The sequence below is a fragment of the Sapajus apella genome, unplaced genomic scaffold (assembly GCF_009761245.1).
Source record: "Sapajus apella isolate SASKATOON/1434 unplaced genomic scaffold, GSC_monkey_1.0 scaffold163, whole genome shotgun sequence".
Lineage (NCBI taxonomy): Eukaryota > Metazoa > Chordata > Mammalia > Primates > Cebidae > Sapajus > Sapajus apella.
Window position 1 is genome coordinate 2,005,432 of NW_022437103.1, and position 17,045 is coordinate 2,022,476.

General features: G+C 48.2%; 1 protein-coding gene across 3 annotated transcripts in view; it reads right to left on the bottom strand.

Moving 5' to 3' along the window:
* GRID1 (glutamate ionotropic receptor delta type subunit 1) overlaps positions 1 to 17,045 on the bottom strand; it is a 771,066-nt gene that overhangs the window by 583,366 nt on the left and 170,655 nt on the right. For 2 of the 3 annotated variants that reach the window (XM_032266950.1, XM_032266952.1), the window contains exon 3: positions 13,964 to 14,248. The exons of the other annotated variant lie outside the window; for it this stretch is intronic. In XM_032266950.1, coding sequence (XP_032122841.1) covers positions 13,964 to 14,248 — 285 coding nt within the window. The remainder of the gene's footprint in view (positions 1 to 13,963; positions 14,249 to 17,045) is intronic. 3 annotated transcript variants of the gene reach the window in all.

A 17,045-nucleotide genomic window follows, 5' to 3' on the forward strand; every position in this document is an offset into this window, starting at 1 on the left:
CCTCAGAAAGCCAAGTGAACTAAAGAGAGAAGCGACCCTTAAGCATCCATTGATGGATGAATAGCTCAATAAAATGCAGTCTATCCACACAGTGGAATATTGCTCAGCCTGGAAAAAGGAGGTCATTCTGACACATGCCACAGCGTGGAGGAACATAGACAGCATTATGCTAAGTGAAATAAGCCAGTCTCAAGGGACAAATACAGTACAAGTCCACTTATATGAGCTCCCTAGAATAATCAAAGTCACAGAGAAAGGAAGGAGAACAGTGGGTGCTGAGGGCTGAGGGGAGAGGGAACTGGGATCTTTGTTGAATGAGGGCAGAGTTTTGGTTGGGGAAGATGAAACCCTCTGGAAATGGATGGTAGTGACTGCAATATCAATGCACTTAATGCCACTGAACTGTGAATTAAAATGGTCAACATGGTAAATTTTGTATTATATATACATTTTTGCACAATAAAAAAACACTAAAACAGTAAAGTAGGAACTTCCCACAGCACAGGCAGAATCCAGCACACAGGACCAGGGCAACAGGTGACATTCATACTGACGTGTGGTGATTTCACAGAACCACAAGGGTCTCCAGCAACAAAATCCTTAAAGGCTCCACTGTGAGGATGCGGCCCCCAGATCCCAAGTCCCAGACTGTGTGCATGTCCCTCTGCGAACAGCATGTCTGAGAGGCCAGAGCGTGCGTCTCAGGAGAGCGCAGGAGGATGGGAACCAAGAAGAACAGAAGAGGAGGTGGGGCAATGAAAAAATGTCTCCCAGTTCCCTGAGCCCCATCCAGCCTCAGCATCTCCTCACTTGGGGCCTCAGGAGGTCACCCTACCTACACCCTGCACTCTCTCCTCACTCCCAGGGCCTGGTGTCCAGAACGCACTCACCTGTAGCTCAGAGTGCTTGGGTGCAGTCAGAAGAGTGAGGGCTTGAGATTTCAATTGCCACCTGCAGCTGGGGTACCCCCAGCCTGCTCCCTACGTGACTGTAAAGGCCGAGACAGGAACTGTGGTTGTGATTGGCCCAGAATAGCTACACAGCAAATGTTTGATTCCCTTCCTTTGGGAGAAGCAATGCAAGGCACATCATTCTCTTTATGATCCATTAGCAAAGCTAAGCCACGTGGCCTGTGGTGAGCCTCAAGGCCTGGGGAAAGCATGCCAGGGTCTCCGGGGAGATCTCACAATGGCCCAGGCGCTTGTGGGCACACCAGAGCTAAGAACCCTTCCGGCCATAGTACCCAGGGTGGGTCCCAGGGGACAAAGGCAGCCCCTTCCAGCTCAGATCGGCTCCTTCACACACTGCACCCTACTCTCTGCAGCATTTCCTCATTAGTCCCAGTCCTGGGACCCCTCGGCTCACATCAGCCCATCACCCAGCCCCAGGCCAGTCAGCTACCTCAGAAACCCTCCTTTCTGAATTTCTGCCAGCTTGTCATCCCACCAAAGAGGCATGTCCCTCAGTGCAGAACATACCACAGGGACCACCCAGCCTTCACCAACCCCCTCCCTCTCCCACTGCTCACTCCCACCAAGCTGCAGGTAACTCAATCCTCGAATTGCTTCTCACAAGAGCTGCTACCAACCTAAGACGGCCCTTGCTGCATTTCATCTGGTTCATCTGATTTTGGATTTTGTCCCTGACTTTCTGCCCAATCACACTTCTCAGCAAGATGGCACCCAAGAATGGAAACAACAGGGACCAGAACAAGGTCTGTTCTCCTCCAGAACACGTCTCTCTGCCTTATTTTGGTAACTGGCGTCTTATCACTGTATTCTAGCTTCCTAATTTGAAAACGGAATCCCTTGCAGCCCAGCAGCTCTGCTTTCTAGCAATCTAACCCCTCAAAGTACTTAGATACATGCATGAGGATGCGTGTCCACAGCTGCACACTGTAGCCCTGTGTGACAGCCAAGAACTAGAAGCCACCTGAACCAGGACACAGAGGAATAAAGCCCACAGGGGCCTACCCTGCAATGTTGTGCAGCAGGCAAAAAGAATGGGGTAGAACCAAGTGGGCAAAATGAGGCAAAAGCTGCAAAGCCCATCAAGTAAAAGCATGTCACAAAACAATGCCTGGGGCATGGTCTCCCTTCTGTGTCTGCAAAGCCCTATGTCTGTGTGCACATGTGGCCTGTCCAGGCAAGGCCTTTACTCACCTCAAGAGAGGAAGGCAGACAGGTGCAGGAGGGAGAACACATGCCTAACAGGTATTTGTTTTTTTGTTTTAAATGTCTATGTTGTTTTAATTTTCTTCAATAGGAGTATATTTACTTTGTGTATGACTTATGTATATGATACAAATAATTTCAAAGCAAAAATCCCAAAGCAAAGAAAGCACAGTGGTCTGACATTCCACATCTTCCCACTCCCCTTTAGAATACAAGGCAGCCCCTCTTGGGAACCCCTCACGTTGGGCTAGTCTCTGCTCAGCCCTTTTCACCCAATCAGGACTCTAGCCAGCTGCCAGAGCTCATGAAGGCCTCCCCAGGCTCTGCTGGGGCTCTGTGGCAAGCACTGCACAGCCCCCATCACACCCCTTGTCCCACCTACAGCAGTTGCTGTCAGGGCAGGGACCATGCCTACCTTGCTCTCCTCCCGAGCCCCACCCAGCACCTACAACTGCAAAGGCCTTCAGTGGATATTTGTCCAGCGGAATTGAACTGAATGGACACACGAAGCCTCACTCTGTGGACAGCAAGAAGTGCTGAAACACACAACCCTTGCTGTGACCCACTTCAAGGTCAGCCCAGAGGAAGCTTAGTCAGGAGCAAGTCCTGTCCCTACCCTCTTCCAGGACTGATAAGTTTCAGCTTGGGATCAGCTGAGCCATGAGAAGGCCACACCCCACAGTCAGCGACTGCTTAACTAAGAAACAGCCAAGCAAAACCCACTTCTGCATTTGCTGCAAAGGTTGAGCCGGAATTGCCAACCATTCTGTCCTTCAGCGTCTCCTGCAGAGATCAGGTCCCTTGGGGAGGATTCTTTGCAGTGCTGAGGGGGGCCTCATCCCTCTGCTTCCTCCCAGCCAGGGACTCAGGGGCCCTGTAGCCTGTGGGCATCAGAAAAGCATGACCACAGCCATCCTTGGCACATCTTGATTTTCTAATGCTCCTGCTTTCTTAACCTCAGTGACTCTCTAAGCACCATTAGAAGCCCCCGCAAATTCTCTCTGGGTGTGTGCAGGAAATAAACAAATAAGCAAACAGGCAGACAATGCAACCTAAAACAATCAAACCAAAAATCAGAGGCAGCATGCCAGGCTCATGTACAGCCTCCTACCCTGGCTAGGGGTTGGCAGCAAGTGAGCCCCTGCAGCCACCATGCCATCGGGTGGGTAAGAGGATAACTTCCAGAAAGGAACTGTGTACATGAAGGGCTGAGATAAGACATAATGCTATCCACATGGCTGTGTCTGGGCGTGGCCTCCACCTTTTCGTTCTAAGTGGCCTTGTCACCACTCCCAGAGCCTTCCGCAGGAAATACGGGGCAGGCAGCTGCCACCTGGATCAAAACCACCAGGCTTCCTGCAGTGCAGAACTAGCCACACAAGGTAAAGGCAGTTTCATCCTTTTAACATTCCAGAGCAATGCAACCAGAGAGCGCAGGCTTCCATTTTTGAGCATCCTTACCAGACAGGAGAAAGTTCAAACAGAGGACAAGCCTCGGCATCACAGCACATGCCTCACATCAGAAGAAGAAAAACCTGCAACAGACACAGCAACCTGGCCTCTGAGACCACAAGCGCAGCTTCCTTTCCATGGACCCCTTCCTCCTTTGCCATAAGCTGCTGACCCTCCAAACACCTTCTCCCTCCCAAATATGCCATGCCATGCCCACCCTGGCATTTTAGTCACAGGTTTCCTCCACCTGCAGAAGCTCTCTTGCTCCCAGCTGTAATTCACAACCCACTGCCTCCCAAGACAGAGTTGGGGCCCCAGGCTTCAAGGTTCCCAGCACAGTTTGTTCAGCGCTTAGCTCAATCACAAATCACAGGACTTGTACCGAGCATTGTCCTGGGTACTGTGGAGAAAAAAAAAAAAAAAAAAGCAAGAAAGGGTCTGGGAACTCGGGGAGTGCAATCACGCTCAAATCTATCACTTCATTTCATTTCAGCCTCACAGAAACTCTCTACAGTAGGTGTTTTTATTATCCCCACTACCAAAGTGGGAAAATAAAGGATCAGAAAGAGTTGTCAGTGTGCCCAGAAGCACGTTAGAAAAAGACGAAGTCAGGGAGAGAACTGAGTCTTCCAAGACAAGCCAGGCTCACCCACCAGACCTCGGCAGCACCGTTCCCATCTCATTGTGATTCACAAGTGTTTTGCAGTCTTCTTGCCTTGAAGCTATGAGAAGAACCTCCTCAGGAAGTGGGTACATCTAAGCTACCATCCAGTCCTGACCTCAGGCATACAGAGGCACAGTTACACACTTGATAAAGAGGAAGGTATAGACAGAAACACAGCAGGCTGTACAAGCCAGTTCTCTGCTGAAAGTGGAAAAGGGAAGGGCTTTGCCTTTGCACATCCTCGGACTCCACAGAAAATGTATATTACTGCTGTAATTGGAAAACTCAAGGAAAGAAACAAATGCTCCTTGGCCAACAAATGGGCAATGAAATATCCCCAAAATATCAATTCATTCATTCATTCATCAAATGTTTAATGAGCACCTACTAAACTTTAGGTGCTGTTCTAAATGCTGTAGATCCAGTATCATTCACCTAACCAAACAAAACTGCCTGTCTGCATGAAACTCACATTCTAGTTGGGGAAAGACAGACATCAAAAACTGAGGAAATGGGAATGAATTCAATGGAAAAAATAAGGCAAAAAGGGGGAAAGGGGTGCCAAGAGAAAATAGAGTTCCATTTTTAAATGAATTGGAAAGGGAAGGCCCCAGGGGACAGATGGAATTGAAGCAAAGCCCTGAAGGTGGGGAAGCAGCTTGCAGACGTCTGCACATGCAGGAAGAATGTCCCAGGCAGAGGAAACAGCCAGCCCAAAGCCTCTGCAGCAGGCTGTGCTGGGCACACTCACAGAGCAGCAAGGAGCTGGAGGGGAGCGGATGGGGAGCAGACAGGGAGTGGGAGGAGGGGGGTCCCATCTGGACCAGTGGTTTTTCCAGCAGTCTGCAGTCACATCTCACTGGTACCCTTCCTAGAATTCTGGTGTTTAACAACACATCTCCCTTGTTCCCTCTCATGTGTGGGGTGAAGGAGGCCCGGGGAGGGTGGGTCTGGCAGGACAGGATGTCAACAGGAGCCCGCATTGGTCCTGCAAGGGCACAAGTGTGTTGAGAAGAGGAAACGAGGGAAGATCTGGCCAAGTTCTTGCTCCCTCAACTCTGGCAGGACCTAGCTGCACACTGGGGCATGTGTGGGAGATGGCACAGCCTCACTTTCCAGTCCTTTATCCACGCCTGCATCAGGCATCTCCTCATGTCTCCAGATGCATTCTGGAATCTGATGGAGGGGTGAGGGAACTTCAGAGTTAATAAACTTTAATCTAGCGCACGCTACAATTAAGGCGCCCCAATGTACAGTTACTTTGTAATTAGATCGAAGAACAAAACCCAAAATACTTGTCTGTGTAAAGTTATTGTCAAACTTCTTCTGTAGGCTTCCTAGCAATTAAACCCACTTATTCATTTCGTCTGGAAAAAGTATATATTACTTCAATTTAAACTAATGCCATAATGATCCAATGAGTGTTATTAATGAGATCGGCCATGGCAGCACAGTCAACCGGCCTGCTTTTTCAGAGCTGCAAAAGAGACATCAGCAAGGAGCATTGATTTAAAAAACATTTGCCCTAATAATTCCCTTTCTTCCAGGGAATTTTTCTTCAGGAAGACTCTGAGAGCCCAATAGATATTTGCTAAGAAAACCAGTTTAGCTGTCCAGCTTAGAAGGCATGATGGCTCATCAAAGCCACCTGTGACTGTGCAGGGAGACCCTGGGGAACCCTGGGCGGCTCAGCTGCTCCATAGGGCAAGGCATGTACCCTGCAGGTGAGAAAGCTGACGTCCAAGCTCTCTCTGTTTCCCCAAGCACCAAGAACACAACCAAAACACAGCTGTGTTCTGAACTGCAGAATAAGACAGGACTGGGATTCCCCAGGCCTCCTGTGGGAAGCCAAGGAAGAATGGTCAGCAATGGAACCACCACTGGGTACAGCTTCTGAGTAGTAAGTCTTACTGAGCAGTTAGCATTCACCGGGTACTAAGCTAAGCCCTGACATCTATTGACTCATTTAATCCACACATTGACCCCATCAGGCAGGAATGAGTATTGTATCCCAATTTTACAAATGAGAAAACTGTTACACAGAGAGGTTGAATAATTTGTCCAATGTCACACAGCTATGGCGGCAGAGCTGGGATTCAACAAGAAGACTGCTCGGGAGCCCATGTCTCTAACTATTAAACATAAGGGTTAGCCTGAGCCTGACTGGAGGAGCAAACAGACAAATCTCCTGCACCAAGATTCTACCAACATTGCCTAGTGCGCACACCCCCTGCTGTGAGGGAAGAATGCTGGTTCCTGCCACTCCTGGTCCCCACACATGCTTTGTTGTGATCATACAGACCACTTACCATGTGCCAGGCACTCTACAGGCTGCTTTGCCCTTACAGCTCAGAAATTACCCTATAGATGAGGAAGCTGAAGCTCAGAGACAATCACATTGCCCAGGAAGCAGGAGGCAGAGAAGGGTGACGATCCATGCTTACTTTTTTATTTGCTCATTTATCTTTTGCCCTTGATACAAAACTAAAAATGTACGAGAAGTTATGCAGTGAAAAATTCATCTCCCATCCCTGTCCAAGCCACTGGGTTTCCCTCCCTTAAGTAGCATTTCCTTGAGTGACCGTGTGTGTCCACTCAGATACACACACACAGAAGCTCACTTGTACACAAAGCAACACCCGTGGCACCATTCTTACTTCTCTACTGTCAGCTAACAGCACCATGTTTGGAATGACTGCCATTCAATACATAAGGAACTAGAGTTTCCGTTAAACGTACATATCATAATATATTTAACCAATTTGTTGAACAAAGACATTTGGGTTGTTGCTAGTTTCTGATGTCACCCACGATGCCACAATAAATCTCTGTACATTAAGCAAAGACTCCCCCACAGTGTTTGCTCTCCACAGCTTTGCCAAGATGCTGTGAACAGAGCTGTGGACCCTTTGGGAACCAGACCTGGTCAGCCCCCAACTCACTAGCCATATGACCTAGAGCAAATCCTTTCACTTCTCTGAGTACAGAACCCGTCATGTGGGGCTGCCGTTGGGATGATGTGAGCAAGGGCAGATCATGCTCTCTCAGGGCGCCCAGCACAAAGCAAGGGCTAAAGAGACTGCAGCTGTTACCTGCTGGCATGACACCCGGGTCATCTAGGAAATTCAGGCCCTGCCTCTGGCTTACACTCTGGGGCTATGGTTTGTCCTAAGTCAGATCATCATTCCTGAGCATGTGTTAGTTTCTGCCCTTTTGTTTGCAGCCAGTGACTTCAGACAGGAGGCAGTGAAAGGACCACAGCCTTCTAGAAATGACCCCCATTGCCTTTGTCTGTCTTCAGATCTCTGGACTGGGTGTAAAGAGCAGGACCACAGAGTGCAACCCGGGTAGCAAGGTATGGCTCCCAGGGATTTCTGGGGATTCTGATCATCTTAAAAAAAAAAAAAAAAAAAAAAAAGCCTGCTCCGACTGTCTCTCCAATCTCATCCCTAGCCAATTCCCATATTCCAGCCACATGATCTTTCCTCCTCTCCACGGCCCCAGCCCTTTCCTCTGGGAAGAGGGAAGCAAGCTCTCCCCTCTGCTTAGAACACTCTTCCTATACCTCCAGCCCTCCATGCCCTTTGCTTGCCTAACAAAAAATAAAAGCTACTCCTATTTAAGTACCTGCTTAAATGTCACTTCTTCCAGGAAGCTCTTCCTAACCACTCTGCCATAGGCTGCACTGAATTTGCATGAGAATTCTCCAGTTGCCACCAAGAACAAGATTGATCCAAAGGCATGGCAAAGTGGAGCAGTGTCAGGGTGGAAGGAATGTCAGCCCACAGCTGCTGAGAGAGGTAGGCTCACGGCTGGGGGCAGGGGTGGGAGGCAGGGCTTGAGCCAGGCCCTGGCTGTGGATACCTAGCCAGAAGGACAATATCTGCTCTCCATATAGAAAGGGAGGTTTTGGCAGGAAAATTCCTTTCTAACATTTGGGTAGAAAAGAACTTCTTAAACAAGACAAGCAAGAGAGCTAGCCATAAATAAAGTTGAATACATTTGACAACAATACAATGAAGACTTTCTGTTCACTAAGACAAACAATTAACTTGAAGAAGACATTACCACGCTTAAAAAGAAAAGGCTCAATTTTAAAAACAGACAAATAAATATCAACTACAAATAGGTGTTTCATAGAAGAAAAAATAAAAGCCCATAAAGATATGGGCATAAAGATGCCCAACCTCATCTATCATCAAGAAAATGTAAATTAAAATCAAAATAAGGTTACATTTTGCACTAGAAACCTAAAAGTAACAACAAGACAAGTGTTTGTGAGGTTGGGGGTCTTGGAGGACTCTCACATATTACAGATGATAGTGTGAATAGATAGAAATGCTTTGGAAGACAGTTTGTTCTAACCTAATAAAGGGAAAGATGCACTGATCCAAGAGTCCAGCAATTCTGCTCCTCAGAATAGACCCTGGAAAGCTCTTGCACACAAAAAAAGACAAATATGAGAATGTTCCTACCAGTGTTGTTGGTCATAACAAAATCCTGGGAACAACCCAAATGCCATGGACAATAAGGTGGATAAGTAAGTCAGGGCATACAATACAGCAGTAAAAATGATTAATACACCCACCTGCCTCAAGCAGATGAATCTCAAAAACCTAATGCTGAGTGGGGAAAAAAAAATCACAGAAGTGTCACTCCACATATATGAGTCGTAAACCAACCAAGTAAACATTGTGTATTTTAGGCCCTATACTTGTATGATAAAACTATCAAGGAATGGATCTGGAAGCTTCTAATCTAAGCCAACTAACACGGGAACAGAAAACCAAATACAGCATGTTCTGGCTTATAAGTGGGAGCTAAATGATGACAACCCATGGACACACAGAGGGGAAAAACACACGCTGGGGCCAATGGGAGGGTGGAGAGTGGAGGGTGGGAAGAGGGAGAGAATCAAGAAAAACAACTAATGGGTACTAGGCTTACTATCTTGGTGATGAAATAACCTATACAACAAACCCCCACAACACGAGTTTACCTACGTAACAAACTTGCACTTGTACCCCTAAGCCTAAAATAAAAGTTTTTTTTAAAAGAAATTGGCTTAGGATCCTCTAAAACAGTGAAATGCATGTACAGTGTTTTAAATATATGAGGCATAAATTTAAAATTTCCATGCTTAGATACAACTTGGCAAAACTTCAGGCACATAAAAAGAAAAAAAAAACTATCAAGGATAGTGAGGGACGCGTTATCACACCATCAGGAGAGTGGTTAATTCCCTCTGTAGGGGAGACATGGGCAGGGTGAAGCACACAAGGGCTCCTTGATATTTTTTAAACTGATTGTGGGTTCATGAGTGTTCATGCTCTTAGTCTTTTAACTGAACATATACATCGTAACCACATGTAGCTTTCAATTAAAAAAAATAATTTTTAAACTAGCACAAATAGAAAATGGTCACTCATACAGAGCCCCGATGCTGTGTTTCTGTGGAATCCCAGCTCCCAACACATCCCAGGCCTGCAAGCTATCCCAGTGGCTAAGAAGGGACTGCCATGCCCTAGAGATGCCCCTGGGCTCTGACTTCCAATGCCAGCCCAGGCAGCATTAGCCAGGTTACTCCACCCATCTGTATCTTCATCAAAAATGAGTGCCTAGGAAAATACCTGGTATGTGGTAGGGATTCCATGAATATTTGTTGAATGAATGAGTCAATGACATCTAAGAGCTCATCATAATTACAACCTTCATCCAAATTTATTCACTAGAGGGAAATTGTGGATACAGCTACTAGCACCCGCCACACACCCCCTGCCAAGGCATACACACATGAATATCCCAGCATTTGAAGTGGCAACTCAGAAAGTTCTCCATTCTTTTCGATCCAAACTTTTGGTATTTTAATGCTGCAAATTTTCTCTCTCAAATGTCATCTTCTCTTTTATTTTTCCTTTCACTGTCACAACAAGCACACAAGTATTTTCAGTGGAATTTTACCAAATGGCACAGCTCACATTTTGTAAACCATATACATACCAACTCCTCTCTCACTCTTCTGCCAAATTCTGTCTTGGAGCTCATGGCTTTTCCTGCTCTGATCTCCAACTCCTGACTCAAATGCCCAGTCCTCAGGCTCTATCTGGAGCAGGACATTTCTGAGTTTAAGGGGAGGCTGATGGGCAGACGAGAAAGAATCAGGCCTCACCCCACAAAGGAGGGAGCCTATGTATGGGAGTCACTAAAGTGACTGCACCAGCCTAGAGCATGCCATGTCCCTTCCAAACTACCTCCCTCTTTCTTGGCATCGACTGTCTGCTGGGGACAGGAGTAGGAAGCTAAAGCCTAGTAAGACCAAATTACAGAAATAGGATGATGCCTTGGCTAAATGCATGGGTACTAAAGTTAAAAAGAACATTTCTGAGCCTCATTTTCCTCATCTGTAAAATGCAGCAATAATCCTGCCTCAGAGGGCTGTTGGATGGTTAGAATGAAGTAAAATACACAAAGGTACTTGCAGATCAGCATTGAAAAAAGTTGCTATATTCCCAAACCGCTTCTGTTTGACTTTGGAAAGAATAGAACAGTCTTTACACTTAATTTGCTTTTTAATTGGGCTCATCCGAAGCTAGTGCTGCAGTGAGTCAGTGGGGGTGTGGGGGGCTTGAGGCACTCAGAGACACCATTTGTCTTGGCTATATTGGCAATATGTATCCACCCACAAGTGACACGAGGACAGGCCACACCCAGCCATGCCAAGGGAGCAGCCACAGTCACACTCCAAGGGCTGGATGTGCTGCATCAAACAGCAGATAGGCTGAGCTGCCTTGGCTCACCTAACACAGGCATGTTGGCAATGGGCAGGGGCTGGGCTGGGCATGAGGGGAAAGCCAGGACAAGCACTGGGCACTGGGTTAAAATTTTACAGAAAATGTGTAGGGGCAGAAACCAATCCTCAATGCTTGTCATACCAGGGCAGGCAAAGGCAGGAGGTCCTGCACAGAATCCAATAAGAGTTCTCCGGCCTCCAGGAAGCCGAGACTCAGAAGGGCTAGCACCCTGGACAGCGCCATGGTCACACAGGCTCTGATGCTGTCTTCTGACAGAGAAGCCCAGCTCAGGGGTGCTCCATTCACCTCCACGCTCTGGGTCTGAACCAGTAAACATGGCAGGTTTCTGCCAATCCCTCTCTTGCATGATAGAAGACTCACAGACCAATCATGGTGTTTTCTACTGCTGAGCCCAGACACGGCCTCAGAATCCTTCCCAGCACAGCTCCCTAGAAGCCTCAACCAACCACCTGCAGTGGTCCACCAGATGAAAACTACTGGTCACCCGGTGTCTTTATGGAATTACTGATAAGGAGCAGTCTGGTTGGAAACTAACTTCAACCCCACTAAAGGTAGCAAAGGTGCCCATGTCAGAAAAGAGGAACACAGCTTTTGGTGCCATTGGAGGTTCTGAGTTGGGGACAGAAGAGGGGCAGGGGAGTGTCTGCAGCATAAAATCTGTTTCCCAGCCTGCCCCCTTCCCTGCCACCTCATACTCAGAGGTCAGTCTATCCAGTAACCTTGTCTTTCTCCCCACGCCTCCTTTGTCTTGTGTGAAAATGGCTTGAAAACTCCATGTCTCCATCCACAAATGTGTCAGGGAGCTACTCTGTGCCAGGTACCACGTGGGCAGCAGGGCCACAGTGGTGGGAAGCACACAGCCACTCTCCTGGAGCTCACTGCCTCACCAGCAAGTCCAGCACTCATGGAGGACCAGCCCTCACGAGAGTCAGGACAAGCCGAGAGCAGGCTGAGGGCAGGATGAGCATGTCTGCAAGAGTGTAACAAAGCTGCCAGCTCTGTAAGACAGGTGGAGCTCAGGGACATCTTTCTTTGAGGACCTTGAGTGGAGTTAGGGTAAGGAGTGTAACAAGAAAACAGGACTTGGCCAAGTGCCACCAGGCCTTGTTTAGTCTGCAGGAGTCGCAGGAGCCCAGACAGATGGGCAGGCTAGAGAGCGGATCATCTGCCCTCGCAGCGGCTGAGGCTCCCATTAAGGTCCCCTCCCAGGCTCTAGGGGAAAACTGTGTCTGCAGGCCAGAGTGGAAACAAAGCAATGGTGCCCAGAGAAAGTGGGGTGGGAAGGGCCTGGGCACACTGGACGACAGCACCCCCATCCCTGGCAGCATGCACACCTTTCCACAGGGCCCAGCCTCAGAGCAGGCTGGACTTCGGGATTGAGCCACCAGCCCCAAGTGTACTCAGGGGAAGGTCTGGCCCCTGCAAGATCGGGCACCTCGGGGCAGTTACAACATCGCCAACTCCTCCCAAATGGCCAGGGGCTGAGCAAGAGTGGGAGGGTGGGAGGGAGAGGCCAGGTCCTGGACAGAGTCCAGTTCAGGTCCCGCCCTTGTCCCCATCCACCTCATCTTTATTTCAGCACAGTGACTGTTTGCTCTTTCAATTCTTCCTGGAAGACTCCAAACAGCATATTTGCTCAAGAGCTGAGGACAACATTCCAGTCTTAGAGAAGAGTATTTAAGCAAATGCAAACATATGCTGACTTCTTTTCTTAGTTACATTCTTGGCAAAGAAATTATATCACCAAGAGACGAAATGGGACTTTCAAAGGTCCACCCATTCCATCCTGGCACTGGCCGTGGGGCTGCCAACCCTCATCAGTCCCCCACACCCTCTAACACGTCATGGGGGTGGCTGTGGCTATAAAGGGGTAGCATAGGGATCCTTGTGAGGGAACTGCTCTGTATCCTGACTGGTGGTCACAGGAATCCACACATGTGATTTTAAAAATGCACAGCGGTAAATCCACACCTGCAAGAACACGTGCACTACTGAAATATGAACAAGGCCTACAGGCTGTGTCAAATTCTGGTTGCAATAGTATACTATAGCTATGCAGGATGGAACCATAGGGGAACCTGGGGGAAGGGCACACTGGATCTCTCTGGATTGCTCCTTATAATTGCATGTAAATCTAAATTATCTCATAATTTTAAAAAGCATTGTTTATACACTTAACATGGAAACCATTCTATCTCAGGACTAGGACTAGTCTGTTTTTACAGAGCAGCCATAAGAAAACCTGAAGCCATTTCTCCAAAGCCCATTTTGTGGCTTCCTAACAAGCAAATCATGATGTGCTTTCATATGAGAGGCCTTCGAAGAAGCCATGCCCAGCCCTACCCAGTGTCCCCAACCCAGCAACCCCAGCCTGGCGCTATGACACTTGGGGCATTCATCCCCCTAACCTTTGCCCCAGCCTGGGACCCTGAAACTGAAGGCAGACTGGGATAGACGGAAGCAAGGAGCCAGGAAGGCCCGGCAACCGTCCAGTGTGAAGGGCACTCTTTGGAGAGGAGACCTCCAGGAGGACCCATGCTGGCTAGCCTCACCCCTGCCAGCACACAGCCTTTTGGATCCCTGCCAGCAGTTTATTAATAACTTATTGAAACCTCCAAGATGATTCAAACTTCAGCCATCATGATAAGGTGTTGTTGCTAGGCAACTTTAGTCCCTATCTATGGAGCTGTTGTTGCAGCTCTTCTACCTCTCATGAAGCTCAAGGTTTGACCCTATCACCTGAAGGCTCACTCAGCACAGACCACCCACTACCCGTCCACAGCCCCACCCTCCCTCAGATCTCCCAGCACCTGGCCATCCCTGTCCCTGAGCAGCCCCGGCTCGCCCACCTGACAACTCACCGTACTCGCTGTCGTAGAACATGACAAACTTCTGCCAGCGCAGCTCCGTCACCAGCCTGAGCATGACGTCATTGAGGCGGACAGGTGGTCTCGAAGCCAGTGTGTAGGCCTCACCGTCGGGGCTGGGGTTCAGGTGGCAGGCGGTGCGTGGCGACCCCCCAGGGTTGCGCTGGACAAAGAGGTGTGGGATGTGCATGGCATCTGTGAGGGACTGCAGGGCGTTGGCAGATGCACAGCCAGTGGACGTGACCAAAGCCAAAATCCCCTGGGTCATGAGGTCACAGGCTAGAAAGAGAGGGGAGAGAGAGGGAGGGGTCAGCATCAGGGTGATGCTGCACCAGCTTCAACCCACAGGCCCCATGCCCCACAGCTCATGACCACGACTCGCAAGAGAGGCTGCCTGCCTCCAGGACCAAGAACCATCCCGGGCCAGGCCAGCAACTCTCATGAGCACAGCCTCACTGACATCCTTGGTGAAAATGCCAGTTAGACATTCTTATACCCATTTAACACAAGAAAATAGTGGTAAAAAGGGGCAAAAACATTTGCCCTAGGCTTCTCAAGGAAGGATGGCAGAGCACAGATCCATCCCAAATCTGCCTGACTCACCCAACTGAGCTGTGAAATTAGCCATCCTGTTTCCCGCCTAGGACTATGAGCCCTTTCAGAGCCAAAAAGTCGTTGTGTTGATCTTTGTAACCCCATGCCTAGCCATGGGCAGAGAATATACTGTGTGCTCTATAACTGTTGACTGAACTGATTGGGACTCACAGGACTGAGTAACTTCAGAAAGTCAGGGAGGCACTGACCCCAGAGGACCCAGGATGTAGGGAAGAAAAAAAAAAAGAAACCCCAGGTCTTCTGGCCAAGTCCACTTGATCCATATCATAAAAATACTGAGCCAAACCCCAGATGAAGCAACTGTTTCAGAAGAATTATTCAAAGCCACTTGACAATAACAAAGAAAGATGCTCTCGCTACTCAGGCAGTTACCGTAGGTGCGGAGGAGGAACATGTCAGAGGCTCCAGCAGCCGCTTCTAGGGTGGCAGGCTCAGGGGCTCCTCTTTCCAAGTCCTCCTGTAACCGCAAGAGGCGCCCCCTGTAACCACGTGCCTACACCTTCTTGGGACATCAACCAATTAATAAAAAGATGCACCTCCCAGCGCCCCAAACCACTGCACCAGTTTTGAAGCAAACATTTCTTACTAATGGTTTATGTGATAGCAAGGATGTGGAGAAGCAGATGCAGTTTCAAAACACAGCCTGTGAATGGCAACAGGCCATCTGCCGCAAGCGGCAGACTTTGAACAACTTTGACAATGCAGTTCTTTCGGTCAAGAGCCCTTGGGTTTATGTAATGCCTCAGATAAGGCTGGGAGAGGGAGAGAAGAACAGGGAAACTGACCCCAGGGAGCAAGGCAGTGGGAGGCTGGAGAAAGTGTGGGAAGGGAAGGGTCCCCCGACACTCTAGCAACAAAGACCAGCCACCCCCTAGGCAAGGGCGCTTGCCTTGCACTAGCACAAGCACCAGCAGGAGCAGCAGCCGGACAAGAACCCAAATCCCATGGTTCTCTCCTCTTCAAGGCCAGCGGCAGGGGGTGGCTAAACAAGGGATGATGAGGTCTCTCTTGGGAATCTCACAGTCCCCCTGATGCCCTGGCACCCTCCTACCCCAGCTCCAGTCAGGTAAGTTCTCTCCTAAACAAAAATCCATTGTGTGTCCTGTTTAAAGCCCTGCTGTGTCCCCCTAAGAGCCTTAGGGATAAAGTTAAAGTCCACTCCTGAAAGGGTAGTCTTGCAAGCTCCCATCCCTGCAGCCTCACGCTCCTCCCCATACCCTTGTCTGCTACATCTCAACCAACTGCCCACCCTGGACGCTCAAACTCACCTCTTCAATCTTGATGCTCACTCTTGCTTCAGGACTCAGACTCAGCATCCCCAGACTGGCCCATGACCCTTGTGGCATGATCCCCTTCCCTGCACTTCCCCTGTCATGGGCTACATGTTACCTGTGTTATTGGCTAGCTCTCCAACTTGACCCAGGCTCCAGGAAGACAGGGGTCATGCCTGCTCTGTTCACCATCTTTTCCCAGGCACATGCTATGCCCAGCTCACAATAGGCAATAGAGACTCATGCAAGAATGCTATGCAAGAATTTCCATGGCCCCAGTCAAAAATTCCTCTCTGGGCACCTGTCCAAACCGTAGGAACAGCACTCTATCCAAAACCATTCAGAGAGAGGACACTCTCCGTACTGTTGGCATATTGCTAATGATCTAAAAGATGCAAATAGGTGAGTGATTATGAAAGTGGCCCATTAGCTGAAAGCGTATACAGACTTTAAAATATTCATGAAGATACTACAATAACATGGGAAAGTGCCTGTCATAAAATAGGTATGTGAAAGTAATACAAAATTGTATACATTTTATGATATCAATTAAATAAAACATCAACATGCATGAAAGAAAAGCCAGAAGGAAATATTGCAAAATGTTCAGTGACTGCAGTTTAGAAGAGACCTGAATGTGGTTTTCTTTCTTTTCTATATTTTGCCAAAATTTTGTGACATAAACAGATAATTCCTTTTAAAAAGAAAAATAATCCTCTGATAATGGATAAGTAGGAAAACTACATAGGAGAAAGAACTACTGTGTGAGAACTGCCTCTGTGCCAAATTCTCTTGGTGTCCTTTGTCCATGTGAATTCACAGTATTCTCAGGACATTCGAGTAGAGTAGGTATCATTGTATCCATTTTCCAGATAATGAGATGTGAGGCCACACAATGAACACTGCCACAGACATGGGGAAAATGCTTCTGAGAGGTGGCCACGTGATACCAGGGCACAAAATTATATGCTAACTATGGTTACAGCTAGGCAGAAAGCACGCCCATGAAAATGGCAAGAAAAAATACTAAAGGCTAAGGCGCTATGACAACGCATATTTTTTTTCTTGTGCATACTCTCTTTAATGCCAATACATTTACGATCTTAAAATGCAATTGTATATGATAAACTGTATATCCCTGGGACATAAATTGTCCAGGAACTCCAACACTCTATGGAACTGTCCTATCC